Raw genomic sequence first — 18453 nt, forward strand, 5'->3', positions numbered from 1 at the left:
TTTCCCTGCACAGCGCAGCCACTAGGCTGTGCAGGAAGTGCCTAAAGATCAGCCTATGTTGGGGGAACTGTTTCCTGTTAAGAAGCCAAACCTGGTTATGTTATAGACTGTCACTCCTAAGAGACACAGAGGCATAAGCTCCTTCCTCTCTTTCCTCAACTCCTTCAGCCTTGAATGACCTCCAGGGCAAGAGGCAAGCTTATCCTATCTGCAACATACAGAGGGTGGGAGAAAGCGGGAACACACTCACCTGGCCGGGTGGAACCATAGATCGGAAGGGCATATTTCCTGGCTTTGGTTTCATCATAAACAAAGGATTCTGCTCATTACTCAGAGGCGGCATCTGCTGGGGAAGGTAAGCCATGAGGCCTGGCTTGCTCTGGCTGCAGCCGGGCCCGCCCTGCCCGCAGTCTGCCTTGTAGTGAGAGAGGGGCTTCGTGTTGCCATAGTCCAGCACCGAGCCCTGGCTAGGCACTGAGTTCTGATTCAAGCCGTTTGGCGGCTGGTGACTCAGCAGGCTTACGTGGTTGGGCTGCAGATAGGGGCCTCCGGGCCGCGGGGAGCTCTTGCTCATCATGAGCAGTTTGGGGTTAGGGAAGTCTTGCTTATAGCTGGGAGGGCTGGCGGGCTTCTCCATGGGATAAGCAACATCTAAAGGACTGTGGGAAGGCCCTGCCTGTGGCCACGTGGACATCTGGCCTGGGGCTGGAGCCTGAGTGGCCTGTTGTGGGTTCGGGAGCATCTGTTCCCGCTTCTGTTTAGCAGCGATCTGCTGGAGCTGATGAGCAGATGACAGCTCTGAGGCCCCTCCTGGCCCCTGGCCAGGTAACACCACGCTTGCCAGGGCCCTCTGTGCATTCTGGGCCTGGGCTGATGCTGGCATCAGGTTTGGGCTGGGGTTGTCTGTCCCGGGCTGCCCAGAGGTGTGGAACAGAGTCTGGGAGCCTCCGAGGCTGGAGGTATCTGTGCTCACGGGGGCAGACGAAGGCCCCAGGAAGGTCTGTCCTGCAGACCCGGACCTCACTTGCTGAGAGCCTAGCTCTTCCTCCTCGAAGGGTGCCGACGAGAATTCCGTCTTAATGTTGATGTCCTGGGCCAGGGCAGCCTGAGTGGCAGAAGCGGAAGACTCCGGGTCCTTCTTCTCCTCGAAGTCCTCATTGAACAGGTCCTTCATGTCCTCGTCGGGCACAGACCTGTTGAGCTCCTCGATCAGCTCCTTCCATTCCTGCTCGTTGAGGTTGAGGTCAGGCATGAGGTTGTTCTGTGATATGGCGCCCCCGGTCCCAGAGATCATGCAGGGCAGATCGTCTACAGGTTCCTGCTTCAGCTCTTTTCCCAGGCTTAGAGCAAATGCCTCGCTGGGGTTGCTGCCTCCGTTTAGGTGGAGGCTCGTGTCAGCCAAACACTTCTTGTTGATGGAGTCCAGCCCCATGGAGTGCTTCCCGCTGGCTGGCACAGCATCACCTCCAGGGGGTTTGTCAGGCTGGCCCAGAGGGGAGGAGGGGGGCAGTCCGTTGGCAGAGACGGCAACGCCCAGGGGGACCTCCCGGCGGGTCTTCTTGTGCCCGGGAAAAAGATCTCCATAACCGTTCTGCTGGTCTCCGTTCTGTGGGGAGGCGGCGCTGTCAAGGTTCCTCTTCACCGTGTCATGGAGATGCTAGAAGACATCACAAAGGGTGACTCAGTTACACAGCACCTGCCCATACCCTTAGTGCTCACCTGCGGGCTCTGCCTGCCCTGGGAACACATCCCCACTCCCCTCAACAGTTCCATGCCTGGAAGCCACACCCATCTCGTCTGTGTCCCTAGACTGGCAGTGGGCTCTTCAGGATATGATGAGCCTGATGCTACACACCAAACTTACATGCAGCTTCGCTTCCTAACGCGGCGTTTCTGAACGGATGGCGGTTGAGCCGTTGCCCTCACAGGCCTGGACTAGCTGTACTGAGAGCAGACTGCGGTAAAGTAAGGGGACCCCTTGGGTTTTACCTCTTTGGCACATGCCCTTTCATTCTTCTGCAATGCAGGAAGCAACACAAGACCCTCGCCTGAAGCCGAGCAGATGCACCCACCTGGTTGTGGACTCCCAACTACAAGCAAAATAAACCTATTCTCTATAAATGACACAGGCTCAGGTGTTCTGTCACAGCAAGGGAGATGGACTGAGATGTGGCAGCAATATTCTCAGAGTGGAGCCAGAGGACACACGTGCAGCTGTGAGGTCATCGCTGGAAACCTAAATTCTGTGTACCTGAACCTGGCCATTTCCCCCAACTCTCTATTTGTAGAATTCAGCGAACTCCATGCATGGAGGCTGGGTTGGCTGGAACTCACACCTGCCTAACACAGTCTTTTTTTTTTTTTTTTAAGATTTATTTGTATTACAAAGTCAGATATACAGAGAGAGGAGGAGAGACAGAGAGGAAGATCTTCCGTCCAGTGATTCACTCCTCAAGTGAGCCACAACGGGCCGATGCGCGCTGATCTGATGCCAGGAACCAGGAACCTCTTCCGGGTCTCCCACATGGGTACAGGGTCCCAAGGCTTTGGGCCGTCCTCGACTGCTTTCCCAGGCCACAAGCAGGGAGCTGGATGGGAAGTGGAGCTGCTGGGACCAGAACCGGCGCCCATATGGGATCCTGGGGCTTTCAAGGCGAGGACTTTAAGCCGCTAGGCCATGCCACCGGGCCCAAAATCCCCACTCTTAATGTTCCCATTTTTTCCCCACCCATCTCAAAATTGTCTCATTTCTTCTTTTTTTTTTTTTTTCTAAAGAGAAGAGAGGAAACAGCTGGAAAGGCCCTAATCATGAGGCTTTGCCCATGCTATTTCATATAATTTATTTGTATTGGAAAGGCAGATTAGATTTACAGGGAGGAGAGACAATAAGAAAGATTTTTCCCATCCACTGGTTTACTCTGCAAATGGTTACAATGGCTGAAGTTGACCAAGTTGAAGCTAGGAGCTTCTGCCGGGTCTCCCACACAGCTGCAGAGTCCCTAGGCTTTGGACCATCCTTCCACTTTCTCAGGTCATAAGAAGGGAGTTGGGTGGAATGTGCAGCAGCCTGGACACGAACCAGCATCCATATAGGATCCTGGCACAGGCAAGGTAAGAATTTGGGCACTGAACCATTGGGCCCAAATGTCTCATTTCTTAACTGTTAAATCTGTTTCTTTGAGATAACTTTCAAATCCAACTGATCAGAAGAAATAAAAAATAAGGTGTTACTACTTCCTGGATCATTTTCCTATTATTTTCTCTTTTTGCACAGTACCAGGTCTGGGCTGTCTATGAACCCAGATGGAAAAGAGTGCAGGCCCTTGATGAGTCAGCTGGCCGTCTAGATTAGTAACAAAATCTTCCTTTGTCCTAATAATTGTAACCACTGCCACTCCCTCTTCCAATATCCACACACAAACAGCTGCAAACACGTTCCAAAGCAAGGATTCAACTTTGTAGTGTAGGCTGTTTTTAGCTAAAAGAAACACCAGGCTGTTTTCTAAACTACTCAGAAAATGTAACTGGAAATGCAGGTAGGCTGTGGAGTGTAGGATGTGGTACCCTGGCAGATTTTACGCCGTGAGCATTTGCAGGCATGTCTGACATGCACAGGGCACTCCAGGGGAAGCAAAGATGAGTAAACCCTGACCTAATCCTCAGGAATTTACAGCACACACAGGAAAACCACTCCAACAGGTTAAAAGTTAGGGGCTGTAAAGTGATAAGGGAGCTTGAAGATGCCCCACCCCTGAGCCTGCTGGAACTCCCCAAGCAGGCACTGCCCTCCACGGTCAATGCCATGCTCTACTCTGGGAGAGGGGTTCTAGGCTCTTTTGCCATTCAAATGCAGCTGAATAGGCACCTCGTGTGATCACTCAATCACTGTCTCTACACTAGGTCTCTAAGGAGAGCAGCCTTAGCTTCCATCTGTCTCTTTAATTATTCACTGCTGCAACCCCAGAGTGCTCTGTGGTCAAACCCACCAAAAACAAACCAATCAACCCCCGGCACTCTTCCACTCTGAGCTGGCACAAGTGGCTGTGGAACACAGGAGCAGTCCTGCCAGTGCCTCCTGTCTCTCTTCACTGGAACTCTGAACACTGAACATGACACTCAGAACAAACTTAAGAGGGGCCTGGGGCCCAGTGTGATAACATGCCGGGAACCCATAGGGCGCCGGTTCTAATCCCGGCGCTCCACTTCCCATCCAGCTCCCTGCCTGTGGCCTGGGAAAGCAGTCGAGGACGGCCCAAAGCCTTAGGACTCTGCACCTGTTTGGGAGACCCGGAAGAGGTTCCTGGTTCCCGGCATCGGATCGGCGCACATCGGCCCGTTGCAGCTCACTTGGGGAGTGAATCATCGGATGGAAGATCTTCCTCTCTGTCTCTCCTACTCTCTGTATATCTGACTTTCCAATAAAAATAAATAAACCTTAAAAAAAAAAAAAAAAAAAAAGAGGGACCTGGATGCAGGACTATTCACACTCTGGTCACCAGGCTTTACACTGCTCAAAGCGCCCCCTCCTGCCCAGAACACTTCTTCCCTCTGATCTCTCTAGGGGTGACTCATCTGTTAAGTTGCCCACCTGTCATCTTACTGTGGTTACCCGCTATCTTATTTCCTGGTTGATTCCTCCCAGAAGTGCCCACCTGATGGTCCTGGCACCTTTATTAGGATGAAGAGCAGAGACTGTGGGAGCTACACAGTGCCAACACTCACCTGTAACTCAATGCCCACCCCTATGCCACCCACCTCTGCAGGTCCACACACACAGTGCAGAAGTTGTCCAACAGAGGCCAAGTCAGCTGCTTCCAGCTCTGCTATTCTTTCTCTGTTTATGTCTCAAAGGTCACTATGAGTCACCAAGCCATGTAAGGCAGAAATGAGGGTCCTCTGTGTCCGTACCTTTGTTCCTGTTAACCAAGCAGTACCATGTTCCATTAAGTCTACCACCCTAGCATTTACTGAAATCTCCTACTGTTCTTTCACCAAAACTGATCTCCCTTCACTGGAATTATTTTTCTATGCTAAAGACAACTAAAAAAATTTTGATTTTATCTGAAAGGCAGAGAGAGAGGACAGAAGCAGAGCCTCCACTTGCTGGTTCACTCCCTAAATGCTCACAATAGCAAAGACTGGACAGGCTCAAGCCATGAGCCTGGAACTAAATCCAGGTCTTCCACCTGGGTGCCAGGGTCCCAAGTTCTTAAGCCAACATCTGTTGCCTCCCAGGGTGAGCATTAGCATGAATCTAGAATCGAAGTGGAGTAACTGGGCCTCTAACCAGGCACAGCATCCCATACTGAATTGTGGTACCAAACACCCGGCTCCTTAGAGCTGATTTTGTTGCCACCCCACCCACCAGCCCTGCACACTCAGTATGAGGGACGGCATGGGAAGTGAGTCTGGCAGCATGATCCTGTCCTCCAAAGCCCTTCAATAGCTCCTGGCTGCTCTGTCTCTAGTCCTGAGCTAGGTTTCTCATTCCTGTGTCCTCCAGGCACTAGTCCAGCAGAACACTCCACCAGTTCTGCAGCCACACCCATGCTGCACTCAGCTCACCCCAGTGAAAAGTATAGGGTGGAGCACAGAAAACCAGGACTCCTGCATTTAATATCAGTAACTTCAATCAAACTCCAAGCCACTCTCCCCTTTCCCATGAGCTGTGCCCGCTCTCTGATGTTCACCTGGGAATCCTGATGTGGCTGGAACAGACCCTCTCCTCAACCACTTCCACACAGCATTCACAGTTTCAATGATCTGAGAACACAAACAATACATACAACAAACAGCAACTTGATACTTTGCTAAGGTTCAAGCACTGTGGGGACATGCCACTGATTCCCACTGATTTACCCCCGTTAATTCAGGATCTCAGCTCACCTTCCAAAGGACCCTGAAGAGGAATGTGCTTGGAAACTGCCTCAGCGGCAGGCCAGTCATGAGTCAGCATCTTAAAGTGCACCCCACGCCTAGGGAGACACAGGAGACCACAATGGCATCCTTGCCCAGAAACAAGCCGGGCTACCATGAAACCCTACCAGCCAGGGCCAAAACCAACTCTTTGTAAAATACTTAAAGGAAAACAAGTATCAGAACCAGCAACTGCCTGTGACTAGAACTCCCAACAGCCTGGCGTAATCCCTGAGCCACAGCGCAGCAGCCCAGGAGGGAGAGCACTCAAACTCCCACTGGTGGAGGCCCCTTGGCACAGCCCCAACACGATGAAAGCTCCAGTGCAGCAAGTTGCCCACAAAAATTTGCTCTGAAAGATTTATTTTATTTTTATTGGAAAGGCAGACTTAACAAAGAAAAGGAGAAACAGAAAGAATTTCTGTCTGCTGGTTCACTCCCTAAGTGGCTGCAATGGCTGGAACTGAGCTGATCTGAAGCGAGGAGCTTCTTCCAGATCTCCTAGGCGCTTGCAGGGTCCCAAGGCTTTGGGCCATCCTCTATCGCCTTTCCGGGCCATAAGCAGGGAGGTTAGATGGGAAGTGGAGCAGCTGGAACAGGAACCAGTGTTCATACGGGATGCTGGTACTTGAAGGTGGAGGATTTGCCAATTAAGCCACCATGCCAGCCCCTAAGTCTTTTCCTTTGCCCCTCCCTGTCGACTGGACAACGTAACAAGCCTGAGACATCACTTTTCAGTATGTAAAAATACTCCATGAGGAAGGCAAGATGGCGTGTTAAGATAGGGTGTAGACACGTTTGGGATGATGGAGAATCAGACAGGGTGAAGCACAAGGAGCTTCAAGATTACAGGAAAAGACAGAGGTCAGGCAGCTGGCAGAGGGGTACCTGGAGACCCCCTGGACATGGGGAGGAAGCGGCCACAGTGGAGCGGTGTTGCAGTGAACAAAAAAACCCACCAGTGGCTGGCAAGTGGTGATCTGGACACCAGTGATAGCCAGGGATCCAGAGACGGGTGCAGCTTGGCTCCTGTGGCAGCCAGGTGGGACCCTGGGTTTGCACAGAGAGCTCAGGAGGCAAATGCAGTCCGAGATCTGCCAATCCAGCTCTATAGTTTGGCCCAGCAATGAGCGGAGAAAGAGCAGATTTCACAGGGGAGACCAGTGGCACGATGGGACTGACAGCTCAGAGATTAGGCGCCATCTTGTTTGGGGGGCATGAGTGCAGAGTTGAGGGGATGGCCCACAGTGGGTTCACTTCTGACTGCTAGCACAGAGCTGATCTCATGGGGAGGGCAGCGCCAGCTTCGTGTCCTGCAGGGTCTGTGTGGTCCCCAGAAATGAAAGTCAGCAGCTTTGATGCTCCAGCAGTGCCCTGTCAGGTACCATCTTGTGTAGTGGGGCAGAGTGCAGATTACAAGGGAGGGCCTAGAGTAGGCTCATTTTTAGCTAATCAAACAAAGCTAAGCTGACAGGGAAAGCAGCGCCAGCCTCATATCCTGTAGGGTCTGTGTGGTCCCTGCATCTGACAGCCAACAGCCGTGGATCTATGTCGATGCCCTGCCGGGCGCCACCTTGCAGGGTGGGGCAAGAGCTCAGAGATTAGGAGAAGCAGTGGTAAAAGGCACATGCACTAAGTCAGTACAGCTTAGAAGTCATTTTCACAGGATCAGGCACTGTTAGACTGAAGCGAGGACAGCTGGGCTGCCCAAGAGCTAAGCTGGGAACAAAATTACTTCCAGCTTAGAACACTGCACAGGCTCCCCAGAAAAAAATAGTTCCATTGTGGCACTCTACAAACTCCACCCAAAATAACTCCAGGTGGCACTCAGATTTAATGGCTAGCACGTGTGGACAAAATCAGCGCTGCCGACAAACCAGTTATTTAGGACAGCTGGTGTCTTCCTAATTGGGGAAACTAACTGAACATAAAAACTGACCTGTAGACCTGTATATCTTAGAAACCTGCATTAAGGGGAACAATCTGCCAACCAGAATTGCAATGACAAAAGGTAAAAGAAGAGACAGAGGCACAGTGAATGTTACTGAAGACTCTCCTGCAAAGGAACAAAAGCCTCTACCACCCTCAGAGTTAACTGAGGAAGACAATGAAAAAATGGGGACAAAGAATTCAAAAACTCATTATAAAGCTTCTGACCAATAATGAGAAGCACATAATACAGGAGTTCAAGGACTTTAAGGAATATGTCACACAGGGAATGAATCAAATAAAGGCAGATATTTCAGAAGTTAAGAATACAATGGAACAAATTAAAACTACAGTGGAGAGTCTCCAAAATAGGATGAATGAAGCAGAAGAAAGAATCTCAGAATTTCCTGTCATCAGGGAGAAACAAACAGCTTGAAGCAGAGCTGGGCCAAGCTAAAAAAAAGTATCCAATAATTAAGATACCATTAAAAGGCCCAACATAAAAGTTATAGGAATTCCTGAAGGTGCAGAAAGAGAAGCTGGGATTAAAGGTGTATTCAATGAAATAATAAATGAAAACTTCCCTAACCTGGGTAAAAAGCCTGGTCTTCAAAAATGCTTGGGACAAGTGGATAGCAGCTTACAGAATTAAAACTGAGACCCACACCTGTCACAGTATACAAAAATCAGCTCTAAATGGTTCAAGGACCTAAATCTACACCCAGAAACCATTCAACTATTAAAGGAAAACATAGGAAGCACACTCCAAGAAATAGTAATGGGGAAAAACTTCTTAGAAAAGAAGTGACAGGGGACAGGTGCGGGTCCAGGATTTACACAGAACTTCAGAAACCCAGACACAGTAAAACAAACTAACAAAAAACCCTGTGAAAAAAAAATGGGCAAAGGAAACGAACATTCTTCACAAGAACAGATTCAAATGGCTAACAGACATATGAAAAGATGCTCAGGCTCCCTAGCTGTCAGGGAGACACAAATGAAAACCACGTTGAGGTACCACCTAACTCCAGTGAGATCAGTCTACATTCAGAACTCTACTAACAATACCTGCTGGCGTGGACGTGAGGAGAATGGTATCCTTCTTCACTGCTGGTGGGAGTGTAGGCTAGTACAGCCACCATGGACATCAGTATGGAGAGTGCTTGGAGAATTGCACATAAATTTGTCATATGACCCAGCTATCCCACTGCTAGGAATATGAACTGAAATCTGCATATGAGAAGGGGATCTGCAATCCTATATTTACAGCAGCACAAACCTACAATAGCAAAGACATGGAAACAACCTAGATGTGTGTCCAAAGAAGATTAAAGAAACTGGCACATCTATTCCATGGAATATTATTCAGCCATTAAAAAGAATGAAATTGTACCACTTGCAACTAGATGATTCCAACGAGAGACCATTATGTTCAGTGAAATGAGTCAATCCAAAACCGACAAATTCCACATGTTCTAATATAAGGAAACCACCATGCAAACTGCTTTTGTGTTTTCCTTTCGTCACCCATGTGCTGGTTATTCAGTGCTGCGTTTTTTTCAACTCCATGGTGCTATAATTCTGTTGTTGTTAACTTCATACCTGTTGTTGATCTTATTTTGTGGCTTCTCATTTAAGGGAATGTATAGTGATGGAGTAATACAGACTACCACACACAGATGTGAAGATAGTGTAATACACATCCCTACTTCCAAATCAAAGATGGACTCCCAATGAAATTGTTGGACATATCTAGACAATGGGATGCCAGATTGCCTGACGTTGTCTGTACCAGCAGCGTCAGAGCACACTTAGACAGACTAATGGAATTATGACTTCTTATAAAGGACTATACTATTGTAACAATATCGGGGAATCAGTGGGAAGATGGGAATTTGGCGGGGGGGGGGAGATACCAGACTCTATGGAATTGTACCATAAAATTCAAAATAAAAATTCACCCAAAATCCCAGCAGTATTCAAATTCCCCTGCATCTTCAAACATAAACAACCCCCTTATTACGGAAGATTTACACACATACAGAGAAGAACAAGCTCAATCACCAAAGCCAGAGCCCGTCTCCTACATACCTTGCTTGTTTCCTGGCTTGCCTAAGAATCACATTTTTTCCTTAAACACTTCTCTAAAACATAAAAGCTCTTTAAAAAATAACCACAACATCATTACCACACGTTAAAACAAAAAATCAGGCCCGGTGCTGTGGCCTAGTGGCTAAAGTCCTCGTCTTGAACGCACTGGGATTCCATATTGGTGCCGGTTCTAATCCCAGCAGCTCCACTTCCCATCCAGCTCCCTGCTTGTGGCCTGGGAAAGCAGTGGAAAATGGCCCAATGCATTGGGACACTGCACCCGCTTGGGAGACCTGGAAGAAGCTCCAAGTTCCTGGCTTTGGATCGGCTCAGCTCTGGCCACTGCAGCCACCCGGGGAGTGAACCAGCAGATGGAAGAGCTTTCTGTTTTTCCTTCTCTCTGTAAATCTGATCTGCCTTTCCAATTAAAAAAAAATGATTAATAAAAAAAAAAAGTTTCTCACATGGGAAGCAAGAACTCAATCACATGAGCCATCCCCTTTGCCTGCCAGGGTCTGCAAACAGTAGAGAGCTGCAGCCAGGAGCCAGAACTCCAGGAGCTGCAGTCAGGTGGTACAGTGTGGACTTGCGTATCTTGAGTTTCAGGCCCTATACTTTCCATCTTTTAATCCCCAGCCTATTCTACCCTTTAGCACAGTGGACAGCCATAACCGTTCGCATATTAGCTGCATGTGCTCACAGGCAAAGTACTTAACATGTAGAACAGTGTTGGTTCCTCATTTAGGAGTGGGTGGAAGGTGAGGGCATGTTGGAGAGGGAAGTTACAACTACTTCCTGAGGTGGCTGTGAAGCACTTCACAACCATGAACTGGGCATCTGCTAACTTCTCACTGTCCGGCTTACCCTCTCCCTTCACTTCCCAGTGTTTCCACACACGGTTCTCTGGCACACTCACCCAGGCCACTGGCTGGGTCCTTTTCCAGCTGCACCCCCTTCACAGGGCACTGAGCCACTCCTTCCTTCTCTGAAGGTCTCCCTCCCTCAACATCCACACATTCTCTCCGGATCTGTTTTTACCTCCGAGGTCATTCCTGGCAGGCTGTCCTTTCACAGACAGGTTCCTTTCAGGATGGCAGGGTCATCTCCCCAGGACATTTCTCTGCACACCCGGGGACAGTGTGGCAGAGGGCAGGATACAAGCATCCACTGGGTATATATTTCCCAAATTGTGATCCCTCACGCCTAACGTACACACTCAGCTGTTACCTGGTCTCTTGGCCTTCGTGTCAGAGGGGCATACTCCAATCTGCCTCTTGCTCTCATTCTCCTCAGTGTGTGCCCGGCTCAGTCCTTGACCTCTTGGGTGACTATCCCTTTTTTTTTTTTAAATTTATTTATTTTATTACAAAGTCAGATATACAGAGAGGAGGAGAGACAGAGAGGAAGATCTTCCGTCCGATGATTTACTCCCCAAGTGAGCACAACGGCCGGTGCTGCGTCGATCCGAAGCCAGGAACCAGGAACCTCTTCTGGGTCTCCCACACGGGTGCAGTGTCCCAAAGCATTGGGCCGTCCTCAACTGCTTTCCCAGGCCACAAGCAGGGAGCTGGATGGGAAGTGGAGCTGCTGGGACTAGAACTGGCGCCCATATGGGATCCCGGGGCATTCAAGGCAAGGACTTTAGCCATTACGCCATGCCGCCGGGCCCAGACTGACCCTTTCTTACAAACTCCTCATTCTCTCACTGAACTTTTAAGATCCACTGGGAGCTGTTTGAACCGGCCACTCCCTGGGCCGTGGGGAGGCAGCAGGAAGCAACATAGGCAGAACTCCGTCCCGCAGGGCCAGCAGGGAAGTACTTTCTAGACAGCACTGAGAGGAAGCTTGTGGGGCTTCTAATTTTAACTAAGACACTCGCGCAAGGCCTCTGAGGGTGAAGTGTGCTCTCAAACCTTAGGAGATGAGAGGGAGCCATGCTAACACTGCTGGAAGACCCAGGCTGAGACAACAGCACACAGGTCTGGGCAACAGCCTGGTAGGAGCTGATCATCAGGGAGGTGGCCGGTGGCTGGAACACAGCAGGCAGGGAAGACCATGAAGATACAGTGACATAGGAAAGACAGATGGGAGGGACAAGTGTGACAGACTGCAACTTGAGTGAGCAGGGAAGCGTGTGCAAGCATCTGGGTGGAGGGACAAGATCAACAGGGACAGAGAGCACACTGGAAGAGGGCAACCACCGACAGGGACAAAGAGGAGGCAGCTATCCAAGACGAAGAAATGAGGACTTGGACCAGAAAGTGGCAGAGCTGATGAGAAGGTACTACATTCTATAGCTGAGAAGCAGCAGGGGAAGTTAGACGGCAGGGTTGGCAGGGTGTCTGCGAGGGGAGTGTTCCGAGCAGCTCATGTGGTTAGGGCATAGTGAGATTCAGCAGGCAGCAGTAGGGGCCACACCATCTGCCTTAAAGGGCACTGGGTTAAGGGAGGTAGGCAGACAGGTGGTTCTGCTCATCCAGGAAGCTCTGCAAGCAACAACATGCAACAGTACAGCATGCAGGGCCTACTAAGTCCCACTCCATGTCCAGAGCGGCTGCAGTTTGCCACAGCTCTCCACCGTGACACCTAAAATCATACCACACATGTGGCTTACCTCTGGTGTTTGTCTGCCAGCTCAGGCACAGGAAACACCCTCATTCACCTCTATCCTTCCAGCACCAGACTTGATTCACTAATAGGAAACTGACCCCCCGCATCCAGTCTCTGGTCAGCTACTTCCCCACTGACTTCCAGGATGTGTTCAGCAATAAGCTGGTTCCCAAGTAGAACAGCTGGGGCTTAAATCAAACACTCCAATACAGGATGTGGCATCCTAAGTGGCAATCAAACCGGTGCTAGATGTCTACCTTGGCAGTCATTCACTAAGCACTGTGTCAGGCAGAAACACCTTGCAATGGCAGATACTGTCGCCTCCATTTCACAAAGAAGAAAACCAAGCTTAGTGAGAACAAGTCGAGGCAAGAGCAGACAGTAAAGGCACGTGTGGTTCAAAAGCAATGTTAGCGCGTGTTTGTGAATATGCAGTGACAGCCAATTAGGTCTTATTCCCCCTCTCCCCCGAAAACCATATTTAATCATTTGAAAAGCACAGTCACAGAGAGAGAGACATGGAAATTTTCCATTTGTTGGTGTGTTCCCCACATGGCTGCCACAGCCAAGGCTGTGCCAGGCTGAAGCCAGGAGTCCGGAATCCATCCAGGCCTTTCACATGGGGACAGGGACCCAAGCACTAACTCCACCTCCTGCTGCTTTCCCAGGCCCATCAGCTGGGAGCGGGATTCCCAGCAGGGATTCCCAGCAGGGATGCTCCTGCAGCTTCATGGTTCCAGGTGGGCAGACTGGCACAGTGGGCACTGTGACTCAAAAAGGCTGCACATATGTACCCAAGTTGTACCATAAAACTTAGGAAATGAATTCTAAACATTCTTTAACCAAAAAAGTTAACCAAAAGTCAATGACCAAAGTGCAGAAGGGCTATACTCATTTGGGCTAAAAGGGGCACTCAGAGGCAAGCTGTGAGGGAGACTCCCACACAGCGGTCTGGCACCCACAGGACACCTGAGAGGAATCTCCACAGGGACTGTGCTCTGTGCCCTTGTGGACTGAGTACTGTATCACTCAGCTGCCTGGCCAAAGCCACCCACTGGTGCCTGCAAGACTAAATCCAACTCCTCAGCACTCCCTAGCATGGCACGGGCTCTCCTGAGAGTTCAGTTCGCTGCCACACCCCTGCTGGGAGGCCGGGACTGTGTTCCAGCTGTTATACTCAGGTTCAGTCCTGCTGACCTGCACACCAGGAGACAGCAGGTATGAACCCAGCCTGGGAGGCCCTGTGACCTTGGGGAGACCCACAAGGATTTTTAAGCTCCTGGTTCAAGCCTAGTGCAGGCCTGGGTGTTGCAAGCATGAGGAGTGAACTTACAGAAGGAAGATCTCTTTCAAATGAAAACGAATTTTTTTTAATCAGAAATTTTTTTAAGATTTATTTATTTTTACTACAAAGTCAAATATACAGAGAGGAGGAGAGACAGAGAGGAAGATCTTCCATCCGATGATTCACTCCCCAAGTGAGCCGCAACGGCCAGGGCTGAGCCGATAGGAAGCCGGGAACCAGGAACTTTTTTCCAGGTCTCCCACATGGGTGCAGGGTCCCAAAGCTTTGGGCCGTCCTTGACTGCTTTCCCAGGCCACAAGCAGGGAGCTGGATGGGAAGTGGAGCTGCCAGGATTAGAACCGGCACCCATATGGGACCCCGGCACGTTCAAGACGAGGACTTTAGCCACTAGGCCACACCGCCAGGCCTCAATCAGAAATTTTTATTTTAACCTTAACTCCACACATTTCCTCTAAATTCCCAATTATTCACCACATCCTGCCTATTTTTCCATGTTGGCATCTCTGGAGCCTGGTCTTTTCCTCTGTTTCCACAGTCCCTCCTCTGCATTTTATTGTCCTTTTTATTGTGTTTGAACATACGTACATGGTAAGTCTCCTTTTTTTTTTTTTTTTTAAGATTTATTGTTACTGGAAAGCCGGATATACAGAGAGGAGGAGAGACAGAGAGGAAGATCGTCCATCCGATGTTTCACTCCCCAAGTGAGCCGCAACAGGCCGGTGCGCGCCAATCCGATGCCCGCCCATCCGATGCCGGGAACCTGGAACCTCTTCCGGGTCTCCCACGCGGGTGCAGGGTTCCAAAGCTTTGGGCCATCCTCAACTGCTTTCCCAGGCCACAAGCAGGGAGCTGGATGGGAAGTGGAGCTGCCGGGAATAGAACCGGCGCCCATATGGGATCCCAGTGCTTTCAAGGTGAGGACTTTAGCCGCTAGGCCACGCTGCCGGGCCCAGTCTCCTTACTTCTTAATTGGCCTCCTTACTGCCAGCCCTTCTCTACCCATTCTCATTTTATTCTGCCCTCTACATGAGTGCAAAGATAGTAGCTAATAAACAAATTAATCATCATCATTACTTAAATCTTTTATGTGACTCTCCACAGAGCATGGGATCAAGTGCTAGTTTCTTGTTGTGGGATTTTATGGCTGGTTTTTGGTCAACTTGAATAGGTCACAGGATGCCCAGATAACTGGCTCACTGTGACTCTAAGAATATCTGTGAGAGGTCTCTGAATAAATTAAAAACTGAACTGTCCTGCCAGATTTGAATGGATTTCCTGTCACTGAGGACCTGAACAGAAGAACAGGCAACCTAGAATCTGCCCACCTAGAGCTCGGAGCTGCATGGGGACCACACCACAGCTCCTCCAGCTTGACAACTGCAGACTAAGGACTCATCAGTCTGGAGAACCAGGGATGCCACTTCCTTGCCTGTAATCAAGAATACACATGGGAATTTCTGCAGCTGTGCCCTGGAATTCAAAGACTGTTCCAGGACTGGCACAGATAACAAAATCCTCGGATGCTCGAGTTGGGGGATGATGTTGTGGCAGGCCACATTAATCCACCATATGAGATGCCAGCATTGGTTCAAGTCCGGGATGCTCCACTTTGAATCCAGTGCCCTGTTAATCACCTTGGGAAAGCAGTGGAAGACATTCCATGTACCTGGATACCTGCCAGCCACATGGGAGAGACCTGGATGGAGTTCCAGCCTCCTGGCTTCAAGTCTTGCCCATTCCTGGCAGTTGTGGCAATTTGGAGAATGAATCAACAAACAGAAGATCTCTGTTTTTTTCCCCCTTTTAACTCTACCTCTCAAATAAACAAAATAAACAACTCTTTTTTTTTTTAAAGATTTATTTATTTTGTTACAAAGTCAGATATACAGAGAGGAGGAGAGACAGAGAGGAAGATCTTCCGTCTGATGATTCACTCCCCAAGTGAGCCACAACGGCCGGTGCGTGCCGATCCGAAGCCAGGAACCTGGAACCTCTTCTGGGTCTCCCACATGGGTGCAGGGTCCCAAAGCTTTGGGCCGTCCTCGACTGCTTTCCCAGGCCACAAGCAGGGAGCTGGATGGGAAGTGGAGCTGCTGGGATTAGAACCGGCGCCCATATGGGATCCCGGGGCTTTCAAGGCGAGGACTTTAGCCGCTAGGCCACGCTGCTGGGCCCAACAAAATAAGTCTTAAACCAAAACAGAAGTGTAGGAGGACATTGTGACCCTAGAAGGTCAGTGAGCACAGGATTACAGTTGGTTGGATAATATTTGGAGAAGAATAACCAAATGGCTACCTTTTGTATACCTTATTGGATATCATTTGCATAAGAACAGTTGAGTGGAGAGTATGTACATGAGAACATCCTGTGGAATATACAAGACAAAAGAGTTTCAAACAAAAGCACTGATGGTTTTGTTGATGAGCTCAATACTTCCTCCCTTATCCTATATGGCCCTCAGTGTATAAAGTTTGATGCCTCTAATAAACTACGGCTTTGACCATCAGTCAGGGTCCACGTGTGTTATTATCGGCTCCGTGCACCAAGTCCATCGCTGCGGGACAGCGACACAGAAGTGCTATATTTGCATAGAACCCATGCATAACCTCTCATATTTTAAAATCTCACCTTAGATAACCTACAATACCTAAATAGCTATACTGTATTGTGTAGGGAACAGTGAATAGGCAAATAAACAACACAAAAAACAACCAACCAGTCTACTATACATGTTTAATAAGGTGCAACTTTTTTTTTCCAGGTACCTCTACCCTGTAGTTAGCTGACTCGTGGATGCACACTGAGCCAACTGGGGGTGTATACACTCCACTGGTTGTTTCCCAGGAGAATTTTGACACAGTATCAGGGCTTTTATGCTTTGGAATGCTTAACTCTTCAGGTTTACCATTTTATTTATCTTTCTCACACTAAATTTTCCATTTTATAGGCGAAAAGCGTCTTGCATACATACACAAGTAATAATGTAAAATGTAATAACACCACACCTCCAGTAGTCAAGTTAACAAACAATGGCCTCAGCATCTTAGAGCTTTGGTATTCAAAACATAGCTCTAGGACCAGCAGAACTGGCGTCACCCTGGAGGTTAAACATGTCAACCTCAGCCTCCCCACCTTGCTTAAAGTGTGTATGTTAATAATACGCTAGGCAAAACACACACACCAATGTAATTTGACAAGCCTCCTTAAAATTTCTGATTTTGGGTCAGTATAGTAACCTAGCGGTCAGTCTTCATTTTTACATGCTCCAGGATCCCATATTAGCACCAGTTTGTGTCCTGGCTGCTCTACTTGCCATCCAGCTCCCTGCCTGTGGCCTGGGAAAGCAGCAGGGTACAGCCCAAAGTCTTGGGATTCTGCACCTGCGTGGGAGACCCAGAAGAAGCTCTTGGCTTCTTGCTTTGGATCAGCTTAGTTGTGGCCACTTGGGGAGTGAACCAGTAGAAAGATCTTTCTCTCTGTAAATCTGCCTTTCCAATTAAAATGAATAAATCTTAAAAACAAGCCCCTAATCCCCTCTCTGCACCTCTCCCAGAGTTAACCAAGAAGTTGATTTTGTTAACTGCTTCACTACTTTATCACATTTTTTCTTTTTAAAGATTTTTATTGGAAAGGCAGATACACAGACAGGAGACAGAGAGATAGCTTCTGTCCACTGGTTCACTCCCCAAGTGTCCACAACAGATGGAGCCGAGCCAATCTGAAGCCAGGAGCCACGAGCTTCTTCCAGGTCTCCCACACAGGTGTAGGGTCCCAAGGCATTTGCCGTGTACCTGCTTTCCCAGGCCACAAACCGTGAGCTGGATCCCATGTGGGATCCCTGTGCATGCAAGACAAGGACTCCAGCCACTAGGCTACCACGTGGCGCCCAGCATAATTAAAAAAAAAAATTTACAGAGAGAAGGGGAGACAGAGACAAAGATCTTCCATCTACTGGTTTACCCCCAAAATGGCCACGATAGTCAGAGCTGAACTGATCCAAATGCAGGAGCCAGGAGCTTCTTCCCTGTGGGTGTAGGGTCCCAAGGCTTCGTGCCACCCTCTGTTGCTTTCCCAGACCACAAACAGGGAGCAGGATGGGAACTGGAGCAGCCAGGACACAGACCAGTGTGTATATGGGAATGTTCCACTTGGAGGTGGAGGATTAGCCAGTTGAAAACAGCTCTGCTGACCAATACAGAAGAAGTAACTGAAAATCTCCAAGACAGATGAAATGCACAACCATGACTCCAGATTGCCATTCAGGATGCAATGTGCTGTAGGACATGAAAACCACCCCACCTACGCAATATGAAGCTGACACCCAGGCAGAGCCTCCCCTACTCCAATTACCACTGTCCCTGGTTGTACCAAAACATAAACAACCAGCAAATGATCTCACCTCTTAAAAAAAATCATTTACACTGAAAAAAATGGGATGAGGTGGGCTTCTGCACCTTTAAAAAATATTTCTAGAGCTACTAAAAAAATAAAATAGTGGACAAATATGTTCCTCTGGATTGTACAAGAAAGGGAGACAGGACCACTGATAACACACAATGTGTGCGTTAATCAGCCTTGGCTTTGCTGTTTTCTGCTTCGCC

The 18453-nt window shown here is 49.1% G+C and overlaps 1 protein-coding gene across 3 annotated transcripts in view; it reads right to left on the reverse strand.

The window, feature by feature from the left end:
• The window catches only part of MAML1 (mastermind like transcriptional coactivator 1), a 48281-nt gene that overhangs the window by 8982 nt on the left and 20846 nt on the right, over positions 1–18453 (reverse strand). For 2 of the 3 annotated variants that reach the window (XM_058668817.1, XM_058668816.1), the window contains exon 2: positions 251–1657. In XM_058668817.1, the coding sequence (XP_058524800.1) occupies positions 251–1657 (1407 nt within the window). Of the gene's footprint in view, positions 1–250; positions 1658–5886; positions 6287–18453 lie in introns of those variants that run through there. The other variant, XM_058668818.1, reaches the window with a different exon arrangement.

The sequence above is a fragment of the Ochotona princeps genome, chromosome 9 (assembly GCF_030435755.1).
Source record: "Ochotona princeps isolate mOchPri1 chromosome 9, mOchPri1.hap1, whole genome shotgun sequence".
NCBI classification, from domain to species: Eukaryota; Metazoa; Chordata; class Mammalia; order Lagomorpha; family Ochotonidae; genus Ochotona; species Ochotona princeps.